This window comes from Salvelinus namaycush, chromosome 23 (assembly GCF_016432855.1).
Source record: "Salvelinus namaycush isolate Seneca chromosome 23, SaNama_1.0, whole genome shotgun sequence".
In the NCBI taxonomy this organism is placed as follows: Eukaryota; Metazoa; Chordata; class Actinopteri; order Salmoniformes; family Salmonidae; genus Salvelinus; species Salvelinus namaycush.
This window is the reverse complement of record NC_052329.1, coordinates 243,376-260,000: the sequence shown is the minus strand read 5'-3', so window position 1 is coordinate 260,000 and position 16,625 is coordinate 243,376. Positions and strand designations below refer to the sequence as shown.

Sequence of the window (16,625 nt, the reverse complement as noted above, 5' to 3'; positions counted from 1 at the left end):
CATGTTAACATCCTGCAGAGAGAGAAGAGGGGCAGTCTGAACACTGTTAACATCCTGCAGAGAGAAGGAGGGCAGTCTGAACACTGTTAACATCTCAGAGAGAAGGAGGGCAGTCTGAACACTGTTAACATCCTGCAGAGAGAGAAGGAGGGCAGTCTGAACACTGTTAACATCCTGCAGAGAGAAGGAGGGCAGTCTGAACACTGTTAACATCCTGCAGAGAGAAGGAGGGCAGTCTGAACACTGTTAACATCCTGCAGAGAGAAGGAGGGCAGTCTGAACACTGTTAACATCCTGCAGAGAGAAGGAGGGCAGTCTGAACACTGTTAACATCCTGCAGAGAGAGAAGGAGGGCAGTCTGAACACTGTAACATCCCGCAGAGAGAAGGAGGGCAGTCTGAACACTGTTAACATCCGCAGAGAGAAGAGGGCAGTCTGAACACTGTTAACATCCTGCAGAGAGAGAAGGAGGGCAGTCTGAAACATGTTAACATCCTGCAGAGAGAAGGAGGGCAGTCTGAACCTGTTAACATCCTGCAGAGAGAAGGAGGGCAGTCTGAACACTGTAACATCCTGCAGAGAGAGAAGGAGGGCAGTCTGAACACTGTTAACATCCTGCAGAGAGAAGGAGGGCAGTCTGAACACTGTTAACATCCTGCAGAGAGAACGAGGGCAGTCTGAACACTGTTAACATCCTGCAGAGAGAACGAGGGCAGTCTGAACACTGTTAACATCCTGCAGAGAGAGAAGAGGGGTGGCGGAGAGAGAGAGAGAGAGAGAGAGAGAGAGAGAGAGAGAGAGGAGAGAGAGAGAGAGAAAGAGAAGAGGAGAGAGAGAGAGAGAGGAGAGAGAAAGAGAAAGAGAGAGAGAGAGAGAGAGAGAGAGAGAGAGAGAGAGAGAGAGAGACATCAAACTAATCAAACGAATGACTGGGTCGCGTCTCTAGCATCCAAAAGATGAGAAAGTATGAATTATCTTATCAACGAAAAATAACGATTTCTTCCGCTAAACGTGTGTTTTCATATTGTTTCCTTTGACGACTGATGTATAACCGGGATAAACGCAGACGTTCTGTACATTACCTTAGAAAGACCTCCACAAAGGGACCCGGCTCCGCATCATCCATTACTTACAGAACGTTAGCCTTTATCCCTTACATATTACACTAACACTGTGTTATAACTACTGGTCCTGTCATTAACACTGTGTTATAACTAATGTTCCTGTCATTAACACTGTGTTATAACTAATGTTACTGGGTCTGTCATTAACACTGTGTTATAACTAATGTTACTGTCATTAACACTGTGTTATAACTACTGTTCCTGGGTCTGTCATTAACACTGTGTTATAACTACTGGTCTGTCATTAACACTGTGTTATAACTACTGTTACTGTCATTAACACTGTGTTATAACTACTGTTCCTGGGTCTGTCATTAACACTGTGTTATAACTACTGGTCTGTCATTAACACTGTGTTATAACTACTGTTCCTGGGTCTGTCATTAACACTGTGTTATAACTACTGGTCTGTCATTAACACTGTATAACTACTGTTACTGGGTCTGTCATTAACAGTGTTATAACTAATGTTCCTGTCATTAACACTGTGTTATAACTAATGTTACTGTCATTAACACTGTGTTATAACTACTGTTCCTGTCATTAACACTGTGTTATAACTACTGTTACTGGGTCTGTCATTAACACTGTGTTATAACTAATGTTACTGGGTCTGTCATTAACACTGTGTTATAACTACTGGTCTGTCATTAACACTGTGTTATAACTACTGTTCCTGGGTCTGTCATTAACACTGTGTTATAACTACTGGTCTGTCATTAACACTGTTATAACTACTGTTACTGGGTCTGTCATTAACAGTGTTATAACTAATGTTCCTGTCATTAACACTGTGTTATAACTAATGTTCCTGTCATTAACACTGTGTTATAACTAATGTTACTGTCATTAACACTGTGTTATAACTAATGTTACTGTCATTAACACTGTGTTATAACTAATGTTACTGTCATTAACACTGTGTTATAACTACTGTTCCTGGGTCTGTCATTAACACGTGTATAAACTACTGGTCTGTCATTAACACTGTATAAACAATGTTACTGTCATTAACACTGTGTTATAACTATGTTACTGGGTTGTCATTAACACTGTGTTATAACTAATGTTACTGTCATTAACACTGTGTTATAACTACTGGTCTGTCATTAACACTGTGGTATAACTAATGTTACTGTCATTAACACTGTGTTATAACTACTGGTCTGTCATTAACACTGTTATAACTAATGTTACTGTCATTAACACTGTGTTATAACTAATGTTACTGTCATTAACACTGTGTTATAACTAATGTTCCTGTCATTAACACTGTGTTATAACTACTGTTACTGGGTCTGTCATTAACACTGTGTTATAACTAATGTTACTGTCATTAACACTGTGTTATAACTACTGTTACTGTCATTAACACTGTGTTATAACTACTGTTACTGGGTCTGTCATTAACACTGTGTTATAACTAATGTTCCTGTCATTAACACTGTGTTATAACTACTGTTACTGGGTCTGTCATTAACACTGTGTTATAACTAATGTTCCTGTCATTAACACTGTGTTATAACTACTGTTACTGTCATTAACACTGTGTTATAACTACTGTTACTGTCATTAACACTGTGTTATAACTAATGTTACTGTCATTAACACAGTGTTATAACTACTGTTACTGTCATTAACACTGTGTTATAACTAATGTTACTGTCATTAACACAGTGTTATAACTAATGTTCCTGTCATTAACACTGTTATAACTAATGTTCCTGGGTCTGTCATTAACACTGTGTTATAACTAATGTTACTGGGTCTGTCATTAACACTGTGTTATAACTAATGTTACTGGGTCTGTCATTAACACTGTGTTATAACTAATGTTACTGTCATTAACACTGTGTTATAACTACTGGTCCTGTCATTAACACTGTGTTATAACTAATGTTCCTGTCATTAACACTGTGTTATAACTACTGGTCCTGTCATTAACACTGTGTTATAACTAATGTTACTGGGTCTGTCATTAACACTGTGTTATAACTAATGTTACTGTCATTAACACTGTGTTATAACTACTGTTCCTGTCATTAACACTGTGTTATAACTAATGTTACTGGGTCTGTCATTAACACTGTGTTATAACTACTGTTACTGTCATTAACACAGATACACAACAACTGACTGACAGACATAAAGACTGACTGACTGACTGACTGACTGACTGACTGACTGACTGACTGACTGACTGACAGACATAAAGACTGACTGACTGACTGACTGACTGACAGACATAAAGACTGACTGACTGACAGACATAAAGACTGACTGACTGACTGACTGACTGACTGACTGACTGACTGACTGACTGACTGACTGACTGACTGACTGACTGACAAACAGACTGACTGACTGACTGACAGAATGACTGACATGACAGTTGAATGTCAGATCTCAGGTCTTAGGGGGACACACCTCTCCCAGCCCATGACCAGCACAGTTCTCTTCAGCACTAGAACCTGGGAGATGTCCACGGCCTGGTCCCGGCCCGCATTCAGCCTGTGGTGGCAGTGACCGTTAAAGTCCCAGATCTAGAACCACACAGTTAGAACCACACAGTTAGAACCACACAATTAGAACCAAGAAATACAGATCTAGAACCTAGAACAGACACCCCATCAAATTGACACCACCGGGTTAACATCCAACACCAGGAGTTAAGGAGACAGAAACAGACACTCTGACAAACATAAACAGACAGACACCAACTCTAGACTAACAGAAGGACAGACACCAACTCTAGACTAACAGAAGGAGAGACACCAACTCTAGACTAACAGAAGGACAGACACCAACTCTAGACTAACAGAAGGACAGACACCAACTCTAGACTAACAGAAGGACAGACACCAACTCTAGACTAACAGCAGGACAGACACCAACTCTAGACTAACAGAAGGACAGACACACAGAAACAAGCACCGACAAAAGTCAGACAAACGTACAAACACAGACAGACAGACAGACACTCCCCTGGGGGGTTCGGACACAAACACAAGTAAACACAGTCGGTAGTCAGCAGACCAGAAAGCCCCTGACACAACAGAAATACTAGCAGAGAAGATGAAAGTGTCAGATGGCCTCCGCCTAAAACTTCCACACGTCAGGGGTCACACTTACTGGACTCAATCAACAAACAGTCTCACAACACAATTCTACTGTAATCTATTCTGTTTCACCCAATTCTTCGATTTCAAAAACAACAATATATTTATTAAGGTCCCTTCTATTGAAGATGGTACTATTGAACATTTGTAATATCTACACTACCGTTCAAAAGTTTGGGGTCACTTAGAAATGTCCTTATTTTTTTTAAAGAAAAGCACCTTTTTTTTTGTCCATTAAAATAAAATAAAATTGATCAGAAATAAGCCAACACAACATGCCACTGGAACACAGGAGTGATAGTTGCTGATAACGGGCCTCTGTACACCTATGTAGATATTACAATTAAACATCTGCCATTTCCAGCTACAATAGTCATTTACAACACTAACAATGTCTACACTGTATTTCTGATCAATTTGATGTTATTTTAATGGACAAAAAAATGTGCTTTTCTTTCAAAAACAAGGAAATGTCTAAGTGACCCCAAACTTTTGAACGGTAGTGTATATGTACTGTATGTATCTGTGGATGTAACTATGGTTATTAGTTCCACCTACATATTCTACACAATGACCCCTGCAGATTGGACTGGAACAATATTCACATCTTAGTGTTTATCTATTTCGTGCTTCTGGCGACTGCCTACGTCGATTAATGTAACGAGTGACCTTGACTACTCCGTCTGTGGCGACTGCCTACGTCGATTAATGTAACGAGTGACCTTGACTACTCCGTCTGTGGCGACTGCCTACGTCGATTAATGTAACGAGTGACCTTGACTACTCCGTCTGTGGCGACTGCCTACGTCGATTAATGTAACGAGTGACCTTGACTACTCCGTCTGTGGCGACTGCCTACGTCGATTAATGTAACGAGTGACCTTGACTACTCCGTCTGTGGCGGCGGTGAACAAGCGTGTCTGTGTCCCGTCCAGCGCCATGGTGGAGATCTCAGCATCACCATGACAACGGTGGAACTGCTTGACCTTCTGACCTGTGTCCACCAGCCAACAGATCACTGTGGAGCCAGAGTCACTGCTGATCACCTGAGAGACAGAGAGGGGGGGTAGAGAGACAGAGAGGGGGGGAGAGGGGTAGAGACAGACGGAAAGAGAGAGAGAGGGGGGGAGACAGAAAGAGAGAGGGGGGTAGAGACAGAGAGAGAGACAGAGAGGGGGGGTAGAGAGACAGAGAGAGAGAGAGAGTGGGGGGGTAGAGAGACAGAGAGAGAGACAGAGAGGGGGGGTAGAGAGACAGAGAAGGAGAGAGAGAGGGGGGTAGAGAGACAGAGAGGTGGAGACAGAGAGGGGGAGAGAGAGACAGAGAGAGAGGGGGGAGAGAGACAGAGAGGAGAGAGACAGAGAGGGGGAGAGAGAGAGAGAGAGAGAGAGAGAGAGAGAGAGAGAGAGAGAGAGAGAGAGAGAGAGAGAGAGAGAGAGAGAGAGAGAGAGGGGAGAGACAGAGGGAGAGAGAGAGGGGGGGAGAGAGAAAGAGAGAGAGAGAGAGAGAGAGAGAGAGAGAGACAGAGAGAGAGAGAGAGAGAGACAGAGAGAGAGAGGGGGGAGAGAGAGACAGAGAGAGAGGGAGTGAGAGGGGGGTAGAGAGAGACAGAGAGAGAGAGAGAGAGACAGAGAGAGAGGGGGGAGACAGAGAGAGAGAGAGAGAGAGAGGGAGAGAGAAACAGAGAGAGAGAGAGAGAGAGAGAGAGAGAGAGAGAGAGAGGGGGAGAGAGAAACACAGAGAGAGAGAGGGGGGGGGGGGGGACAGAGAGAGAGAGAGGGGGGGACAGAGAGAGAGAGACAGAGAGGGGGAAGAGAGAGAGAGAGAGAGAGACAGAGAGGGGGGAGAGAGAGAGAGACAGAGAGAGAGATAGAGAGAGGGGGGGAGAGAGAGAGAGAGAGAGGGGGGGGGGGGAAGAGAGAGAGGGGGGGGGAAGAGAGAGAGAGAGAGCGAGAGAGAGGGGGGGGGGGGGAGAGAGAGACAGAGAGAGAGAGAGAGAGAGAGAGAGATCAATGAATTAGCAGACATGTTGGACCATTCTCCAGCCCCAGGACTCACTATTTGACACATAGGTAAAATACCTGCTATATGCTGATGACTTGGTACTTCTATCACCAACCAAAGAAAGTCTTCAACAGAACATTAATATTCTAGAGCAATATTGCCATATTCGGGCCCTGGCAGTAAATTTCCAAAAAACTAAAATCATGATTTTCCAACAAAAAAAAACAGATGTCAGAAACACAAATATAAATTCACCCTGAACAACACCATAATTGAACACACTAAAAATTACACCTACCTTGGTCTGACCATATCTGCATCAGTAAACTTTAATATGGCAGTGAATGCACTCAAAGAAAAAGCCCGCAGAGCATTGTATGCAAGAAAAATGAAATTATTCAAAATCAACATCCCAATTAGAATTTGGACCAAAATATTTGACAGTGTAATCCTACCAATAGCTCTTTACGGAAGTGAGGTTTGGGGGCCACTCAATAAACTGGACTTTAAAATGTGGGACAAACATCCAATTGAAGCCCTACATGCAGAATTCTGTCGGAAAATCCTACAAGTCCAGAGAAATACACCAACTAATGCATGTAGGGCAGAATTGGGCCGCTTTCCAGTAGTAATGAAAATACAGAAAAGATCATTCAAATTTTGGCTACATCTAAATTCAAGTCCAAATTCAAGTCTGCAATTTAAAGCACTTCAAACCCAAGAGCTGAGCCCAGAAACGAGCCCTCTCAGTCAGCTGGTGTTGGACCTAACCAACCAAGCTGACACCAGCACTGCTTCAAAAGAAAGAATTCCAATAAACAAAATCATAAACCAATCAAAGGACTCATATATACAACATTGGAAAAACGAAACAAAATCCCAAAGCCGACTAAATTGCTATCTGACCCTAAACAGAGAATATGAATTGGCTGATTATCTCTACTCTGTCAGAGATACGAAGCAGAGACAGATCCTTACCAAGTACAGGCTGAGTGACCAATTGGCAATAGAAACCGGCAGACATAAAAAGACATGGCTACACAAAGAGGAGAGTGTATGTGGTCACTGCCTGACAGGGGGGGTAGAAACAGAGATGCACTTTCTCCTTTACTGTGATAAATATTCCTCACCAAGAGATTCATTATTCACAGAAATGACTACATTTATTCCAAATTGTAACTTATTAAACCCAGAGGAAAAACTAAAAATACTCATGGGCGAAGGAGCAATGGCTCTTCTTACAGCCAAATATGTATTTGCCTGCCATAGCCTGAGGGACACTGAATAATAACATCTGCGTAGTAAGTAGTAACTTACTTATTATTAGTATTATTGTTATTACTATTATTATTGTTGTTTATCATTCCAAATAGTAGTGGTATGGGTGATAATGGTAATGATAACAGTTTAATGATGGTGGTGGTAGTAGTAGTAGTGGTAATGATGATAGTAGTTGTAGTACCGATGTAATGGTGAAGATGACCGTTATTTAGTTATAAGTTAGTTATAGTTTCATTTTCCATTTATATTTTTATATTTATTACATTACATTCGACTATTGACTGTTACCATTTTATTGTTATTATTTTTGTATTTAATTTTGTATTATTATTTAATGCCATTTTATATTATTATTTGTTATTGTTTACAATTTTATTACAATGTATATTGTATACATTGTTGCTTTGGCAATATTGACACAATGTTTTTCATGCCAATAAAGCAGCTTGAATTTGAATTTGAAATTTGAGAGAGAGAGGGACGAGAGAGACAGAGAGAGAGAGGGGGGGAGAGAGAGATGGGGGAGAGAGGGACAGAGAGACAGGGGGGCGGGGGGAGAGAGAAAGAGAGGGAGAGAGAGGGGGGATGCGGAGAGAAAAGCATTATCGTGGGTCCTGTGTAGATGTAGGTGACTGTGCATGTGTTCCTGTGTCTGTACCTGTCTGAACAGGCTGTTATAGAGGACACAGGTGACAGGGTTCTCATGGCTGGTGACTCTCCTCCCCTCCTCTCTCTTGACTTCCATGAGGAGGAGCAGACTGTTGAAGGAGAGGAGGAGACGTGAGCGCTCCTCACTGAGGAACAGAAGAGTGTGACACTCCTCCTGTGTCTTGGGGAAGACGCCGGCGACACGCTGAATACACAGCTGACTGGCCACATCCCACAACCTCAGCACCTGAGAGAAGATAGAGAGAGTTGTCTTTAAGTCTTCAACACGCACGTAGAAATAAATCTCATCTTCATCATTTAGAAGAAGTCATACTTCATCTAATGCACGTCTTTGACACATAACAACATCCCAATACTACACACAGTCTCCAATTCTCTTCTCCTTCTCTCTCACCTTGTCCTTGGAGAAGCTGATCAGCTGTTTCTTGCCCACTATGAAGCGTACGGCGGTAACACTGCTCATGTGACCTCTGAGTACACCCACTGGTTTAGAGATCACATAGGGGTTCCACAGCAGTACCTTGTTGTCTATACCTGCGGTGGCTGCAACCAATCAGAGAGAAGGATGTTAGTGCCTGCATTGGTTACAACCAATGAGAAGTAAGGATAGATATTATAACTTGGTAGGACTTGTGAGTGCCTATCAAATTCATCCCAGAGTGATGGTCCAGGTCATTGGTTCCTTTCTCCGTGTGGAAGGCGGTGACTCTGAGGGGCTCGCCCTCTTTCTCCCTCCAGCCAATCACCATGCTACTCTGGGGGCTGGTGCTGCACGACAACAACGCCTCCAGAGAGCCCAGGAAACGCACTGCAGGAAACAGGAAGTACAGGTGTAAGATGAGGTGTTTTGTGAGTAGAAAGAGGTGAGTAAAGTGACCAGGAGAGGGGCGAGGAGAGAGGGAGAGGAGGAAAGAAGAGGAAGGTGAGGAGAGAGGGAGAGGAGGAAGATAACCAGTGGATAACCAGCTAGATATATTGACTAAGCTGCCCTACACACAGAGAGCAGAGAGCTTTCAAATCATGTTTTTATTACAGCTGACATACATACACAGAGACAGGTTTACTGTCAGACTCAATGTGTCATTTCACAAACAGGATGGGTGATGAGAGTGTAAAATGAGCATCATCAAAAATAACATGAGTTCAGTTGGAGTTTGTTCTCTGTTGACTGTGAGAAGTCATGCGGCATCCATCTATCCCTCTCTCTCTCTCTCCCTTCCTCTCTCTCTCTCCCTCTCTCTCATCTCTCCCTTCCTCTCTCTCTTCCTCTCTCTCGCCACCTCTCTCTCCCTCTTTTCCAAATGTCCTCTCACTTTCCCCCTCTGTTCTATTTCTCTCTCTATGTCTGTCTGTCTGTCTCTCTCTCTCTCTGTCTCTCTTGTCTCTCTCTGTATCTCTCTCTGTCTCTCTTGTCTCTCTCTGTCTCTCTCTGTCTCTCTCTGTCTCTCTCGTCTCTCTCTCTGTCTCTCTGTCTCTCTGTCTCTCTCTTTCTTGTCTCTCTCTCTCTTGTCTCTCTCTGTCTCTCTCTGTCTGTCTCTCTCTCTCTCTTGTCTCTCTCTCTCTTGTCTCTCTCTCTCTCTCTCTGTCTCTGTCTCGTGGTTTGGGGATATGATAAACCCTCATGTCTAATCATCAACAGCCACTGTTTCTGAACTTCAGAAGAACACCACTTTGCACCCCAGAGATACACACACACACACACACACACACACACACACACACACACACACACACACACAGATATAAATATACACACACACACAGATATAAATATACACGCACACATAGACACGCATGCACAGATGCACACAGGAACACACACACTCTGCCTGTAAAATTTCAATTAGCCAGTCCTTTTTATGTTCCCCTGTCATCTCCTCTGTTCCCTTTTGTTGTTATTTATTGTTTGTTGTTGTGGTAACACTTTACTTGACACCCGGCATCATAACACTTTATACACGGTCATAACCATGTCATAATATGTCATAACACTTTATAACACAGTCATAACCATGTCATAATATGTCATAACACGTTCATAATCATGTCATAATATGTCACAACACTTTATAACACAGTCATAACCATGTCATAATATGTCATAACACTTTATAACACGGTCATAACCATGTCATAATTTGTCATAACATTTTATAACACGGTCATAATCATACAAGCATTCCACTAATGACATCTGCTAAACATGCGTATGTGACCAACAAAATTTGATCTGATGTCATAACACGGTCATAACACGGTCATGACACAGTCATGACACGACGGTCATGACACGGTCATGACACGGTCATGACACGGTCATGACACGGTCATAACACGGTCATAACACGGTCATAACACGGTCATAACACGGTCATAACACGGTCATAACACTGTCATAACACGGTCATAACACGGTCATAACACGGTCATAACACGGTCATAACACGGTCATAACACTGTTATAACACGTCATAACACGGTCATAACACTGTCATAACACGGTCATAACACGGTCATAACACGGTCATAACACGGTCATAACACTGTTATAACACGTCATAACACGGTCATAACACTGTCATAACACGGTCATAACACTGTCATAACACTGTCATAACACATATTTAGACCTGTTGCGTTATTTTCTGGCTGGTCATGACAACTACATAAGAGTGTAAAACCTACCACACAAGGCAAAACATTCCATTACACCATAGCCTTCGTGTAACATAACACTAGCCATAACACTGTCATAACACTAGTCATAGCCTACGTGTCAACAGTACGTTTAAGTTATATAACATTTTATGAAATTGACCATATTCAATTATCATTGTAATTGTGCACACATTGATGTCAGACATGCACCTACCCCAATGCTCTGTTGCTGATGACTGGGATGAACGCAGGAGCAGATTTCAGGAACAGGACAAGACACCCTCTTTTTGACTGATGACTGATATAAGGGCCTGTACCTGATAGGCCTGTCTGGCTTATATGATTATGATGGTTATAATGCTTCTTGACAGTGTTATAAAGTGTATTTTCTTAGTCCAAGTAAAGTGACACAGGATGGTCATAATGCTTCATAAAGTGTATTTTCTTCAAGTTATTTAAAATATGATTTACAAAAAAACATGAATATAAAGAATTCATTACAACAACAAAGGATTTAAGTAACAAACGTTCACCCGAAAGGTAAACTTCTTGGCAGGGAATAAACTAATTTGAATAAATGTGGGTTTTGACACTCTGATGTAGGTGTCATAACCAGCCATACAATAAAGCAATAGATGTCACAACAGGTGTAAATATATGTGTTATGACAGCTGTTATGACGTGTTATGTCAGCTGTTATGACGTGTTATGTGTTATGACGTGTTATGTCAGCTGTTATGACATTTTATGTGTTATGACATTGTTATGACATGGTTATGACAAGTTATGTCAGCTGTTATGATGTGTTATTACATGGTTATGACATGTTATGACGAGTTGTGTGTTATGACATGGTAATGACATGTTATGACATGGTTATGACATGTTATGACAAGTTATGTCAGCTATTATGACATGTTATGACATGGTTATGACGTGGTATGACATGTTGATGTGTTATGTGTTATGACATGGTAATGACATGTTATGACATGTTATGACAAGTTATGTCAGCTATTATGACATGTTATGACATGGTTATGACGTGGTATGACATGTTGATGTGTTATGTGTTATGACATGGTAATGACGTGTTATGACATGATTATGACGTGTTATGTGTTATGACATGTTATGACATGGTTATGACGTGGTATGACATGTTGACGTGTTATGTGTTATGACATGGCTATGACGTGTTAGGACATGGTTATGACGTATTATGACATGGTTATGATGTGCTAGGACATGGTTATGACGTGTTATGCCATGGTTATGATGTGCTAGGACATGGATATGACGTGTTAGGATATGGTTATGACATGTTATGACGTGTTAGGACATGGTTATGACATGTTATGACGTGTTAGGACATGGTTATGACATGTTATGACGTGTTAGGACATGGTTATGACGCTGGGTGACAAGTGTTACCGTTGTTGTTTATTCAAATTTTTGTTCTCGTTATCCCCCATGTGAGGATGGCCCCCTCAGCAGAGCTGTGTGTGTGTGTGTGTGTGTGTGTGTGTGTGTGTGTGTGTGTGTGTGTGTGTGTGTGTGTGTGTGTGTGTGTGTGCGCGTGCGTGTTTTTAAAGGGTAAGAGGCTATATCCTGAATCAGCTAATTGGTGATCTGTCTACTCTGTGTCTGTGTGTGTTTATGTATAATTGGTGACTAGGAGCATGAGGGGGCCCGAGGACGAATTACCCGTTGTGTTTCCATGACACTGCAGAACCCGTAACCGCGATGACAGGCTGAGTAAGCGCTGAGGACGGCTGTCACCCCAGGTGCTAAGGTGCTAAGGTGTGTATCCGGGGACGGACAAACGTTCAGGGTGACACCGTGTGTGTGTGTGTGTGTGTGTGTGATGTCCGCATGTCATCCGGGACAGAGGGATCAAACCAGGCTGGTATTATCCTCCTAGCTAGTTATTCAGACAGCGGTAGTGACATGCTGACTCTCAACTGAGAAGTGTTGAGGCATCACTTTAGCTCCTGCAGTAAGCACTTTACCAACCCAGCTCATTTGCATATTAATTGATAGTGGTGCACTTCAAAGAGCCTGGGGTTATGCAAGTCAACAGAAAGCAGTCTGGGAAATGTCAACCAGCAACACCGACATGTTAATCAATGGGACCTGTCGGTTAATTAATAAGAGGTGTGCTTGTGTTTGTACGAGGGGGTGTGTTGGTGTGGACATGTTGTTTGTAAGAGGGGATGTGTTGGTGTGGACATGTTGTTTGTAAGAGGGGATGTGTTGGTGTGGACATGTTGTTTGTAAGAGGGGATGTGTTGGTGTGGACATGTTGTTTGTAAGAGGGGATGTGTTGGTGTGGACATGTTGTTTGTAAGAGGGGATGTGTTGGTGTGGACATGTTGTTTGTAAGAGGGGATGTGTTGGTGTGGACATGTTGTTTGTAAGAGGGGATGTGTTGGTGTGGACATGTTGTTTTTAAGAGGGGATGTGTTGGTGTGGACATGTTGTTTGTAAGAGGGGATGTGTTGGTGTGGACATGTTGTTTGTAAGAGGGGATGTGTTGGTGTGGACATGTTGTTTGTAAGAGGGGATGTGTTGGTGTGGACATGTTGTTTGTAAGAGGGGATGTGTTGGTATAGACATGTTGTTTGTAAGATGGGATGTGTTGGTATGGACATGTTGTTTGTAAGAGGGGATGTGTTGGTGTGGACATGTTGTTTGTAAGAGGGGATGTGTTGGTGTGGACATGTTGTTTGTAAGAGGGGATGTGTTGGTGTGGACATGTTGTTTGTAAGAGGGGATGTGTTGGTATAGACATGTTGTTTGTAAGAGGGGATGTGTTGGTATGGACATGTTGTTTGTAAGAGGGGATGTGTTGGTATAGACATGTTGTTTGTAAGATGGGATGTGTTGGTATGGACATGTTGTTTGTAAGAGGGGATGTGTTGGTGTGGACATGTTGTTTGTAAGAGGGGATGTGTTGGTGTGGACATGTTGTTTGTAAGAGGGGATGTGTTGGTATGGACATGTTGTTTGTAAGAGGGGATGTGTTGGTGTGGACATGTTGTTTGTAAGAGGGGATGTGTTGGTGTGGACATGTTGTTTGTAAGAGGGGATGTGTTGGTATGGACATGTTGTTTGTAAGAAGGGATGTGTTGGTGTGGACATGTTGTTTGTAAGAGGGGATGTGTTGGTGTGGACATGTTGTTTGTAAGATGGGATGTGTTGGTATGGACATGTTGTTTGTAAGAGGGGATGTGTTGGTATGGACATGTTGTTTGTAAGATGGGATGTGTTGGTATGGACATGTTGTTTGTAAGAGGGGATGTGTTGGTGTGGACATGTTGTTTGTAAGAGGGGGTGTGTTGGTATGGACATGTTGTTTGTAAGAGGGGATGTGTTGGTGTGGACATGTTGTTTGTAAGATGGGATGTGTTGGTATGGACATGTTGTTTGTAAGAGGGGATGTGTTGGTGTGGACATGTTGTTTGTAAGAGGGGATGTGTTGGTGTGGACATGTTGTTTGTAAGAGGGGATGTGTTGGTATGGACATGTTGTTTGTAAGAGGGGATGTGTTGGTGTGGACATGTTGTTTGTAAGAGGGGATGTGTTGGTATGGACATGTTGTTTGTAAGAGGGGATGTGTTGGTGTGGACATGTTGTTTGGTGGTTGTTTACACCCACCAACAGTACAAAGCCACTCAGGTCAGAAGGACTAAGGATGAGATGTATTCTGGGGACAGAGCTCACCTCTGCGTACCCAGGCGTGTCCGTGAGCTCGGTGTCTCAGTGTGTAGCAGCAGCGATGGCGACCTTCAACTAGCTCCTTCCACTTGATGATGTCAGCAGAGTCTGTCTCCGCCCCTGGACTGGGCCTCTCAAACAGGGAGATCTGAGCTGACCTAAAGCATATGGCACTGACCTGGGACGACGACAAAACACACACACACACACACACACACACACACACAAAAACACAAGCAAGAGGTTATTAACAAAAAACTATAAATCAAATCAAGTTTATTTTATATAGCCCTTCGTACATCAGCTAATATCTCGAAGTGCTGTACAGAAACTCAGCCTAAAACCCCAAACAGCAAGCAATGCAGGTGTAGAAGCACGGTGGCTAGGAAAAACTCCCTAGAAAGGCCAAAACCTAGGAAGGTTTACCAACCTATTACCTGGACCGTAGTGACCCCAATCATTAATTTGCCTCCCCCTCCCCTCTCACCTGTCCCCCTGTGTCTCTCCCCTTCCCCTCTCACCTGTCTCTCCCCCTTCCCTCTCACCTGTCCCACCTGTCTCTCCCCTTCCCCTCTCACCTGTTTCTCCCCCTTCACTCTCACCTGTCCCACCTGTATCTCCCCCTTCCCTCTCACCTGTCCCACCTGTCTCTCCCCCTTCCCTCCCACCTGTCCCACCTGTCTCTCCCCCTCCCCTCTCACATGTTTCTCCCCCTTCCCTCTCACCTGTCCCCCTTTTTTTCTCCCTGTCTCGCACCTTTCCCCGTCTCTCCCCCTCCCCTCTCACCTGTCCCCCTGTCTCTCCCCCTCCCCCTCCCCTCCCACCTGTCCTCTGTCTTTCCCCCTCCCCTCCCCTCCCACCTGTCCCCCTGTCTCTCCCCCTCCCCTCTCACCTGTTCCCCTGTCTCTCCCCCTCCCCTCTCACCTGTCCCCATCTCCCCCCTCCCCTCTCACCTGTCCCCCCGTGTCTCCCATGGTGAGTACAGCCTGGGCAGGGTAAGTGGGGTGACACCAGTAGTCCAGACTGAGAGGGGCATATCTCAGACCCTGGACTTTATACTGGCAGCTAAACTGCTGCTTGGACAGCAAGTCATAGAAACACAGCTCCTTACTGGTGAACGACACAGCTATCTGAGAGAGAGAGAGAAGAGGATGGGATGAGAGGGATAGAGGCAGGTCATCTCATTGATTGACTGACTGATTGATTCATTGATTGATTGGCTGAGTTGGACTGGACCTTGTGTACGTTGTGCAGCACCACCATAGCTGTTACCCAGAGATCTTTGGGCCTGACAGAGTCGTTGTGGAGGCGGTGTGTTTGGAGAAGGGCAAAGTCTTCCCCCGCCCACACCCCCAGCGTGCCCCCCTTACTCACCGACAGGTACCGGCTTGAGCTACGCAGGTACACCACCTGGGGTAACCATAGAGATATCAACAGATAAGTGTATACACAACCACCGATGGAGAATACCATTAAATGCTTATATGCAGCTTATAAGCTATTATTTCATTATTCCATTGATTCATGATGAATTATTAGCACCATTACAGCATTGTGAGTTGATAGGCTGGAGCTTCGTGTTACCTGTTGGACAGGGTCACGGTGTGGAGGGGTCAGAGTTCGTGGAGGCTGCCAGCGAGGCACGGTGGCAGCCCGTTCATTCTCCTCTTTTTCTGACAGCCCTAACAGCAGGAAGGAAGTCAGCCTCTCCCAGTCTACTCTCCTCTCCCCTCGCTCGTCAGCACTGTCCAATAGCAGGCTACGCTGCTCCTGAGTGACGACAACACTGTCGAATAGGAGGCCGTACTCCTCCCTGGAGCCACGTCTCACTGCAGACCAAGCTTGTTCTATAAACTCTGCCCTGGAGAAGGACACGCCTGCATCACTGTCACCCTACAACAGATGTCATCACAGATCAACAGGGGGGTGGGGTGGGGGGCTGTATGTCTACTGTGTCATTTCCGTACCCATACCCACTCACCAGAAAGAGGCTCTGCAATTTCTCATAGTCCTCCATACTCAGCCTGCTCTCCAGTAGTCCCGCCTCCAT

The 16,625-nt window shown here is 43.9% G+C and overlaps 1 protein-coding gene across 1 annotated transcript in view; it reads right to left on the bottom strand.

Moving 5' to 3' along the window:
• Positions 1–16,625, bottom strand: part of LOC120018897 (WD repeat-containing protein 49-like) — a 44,930-nt gene extending 28,305 nt beyond the window's left edge. The window contains 11 exon segments of the mRNA XM_038962117.1: positions 3,552–3,667; positions 5,125–5,289; positions 8,187–8,423; positions 8,592–8,740; positions 8,838–9,005; positions 14,582–14,753; positions 15,529–15,705; positions 15,812–15,985; positions 16,160–16,293; positions 16,336–16,468; positions 16,557–16,625. Of these exon segments, the coding sequence (XP_038818045.1) occupies positions 3,552–3,667; positions 5,125–5,289; positions 8,187–8,423; positions 8,592–8,740; positions 8,838–9,005; positions 14,582–14,753; positions 15,529–15,705; positions 15,812–15,985; positions 16,160–16,293; positions 16,336–16,468; positions 16,557–16,625 (1,694 nt within the window).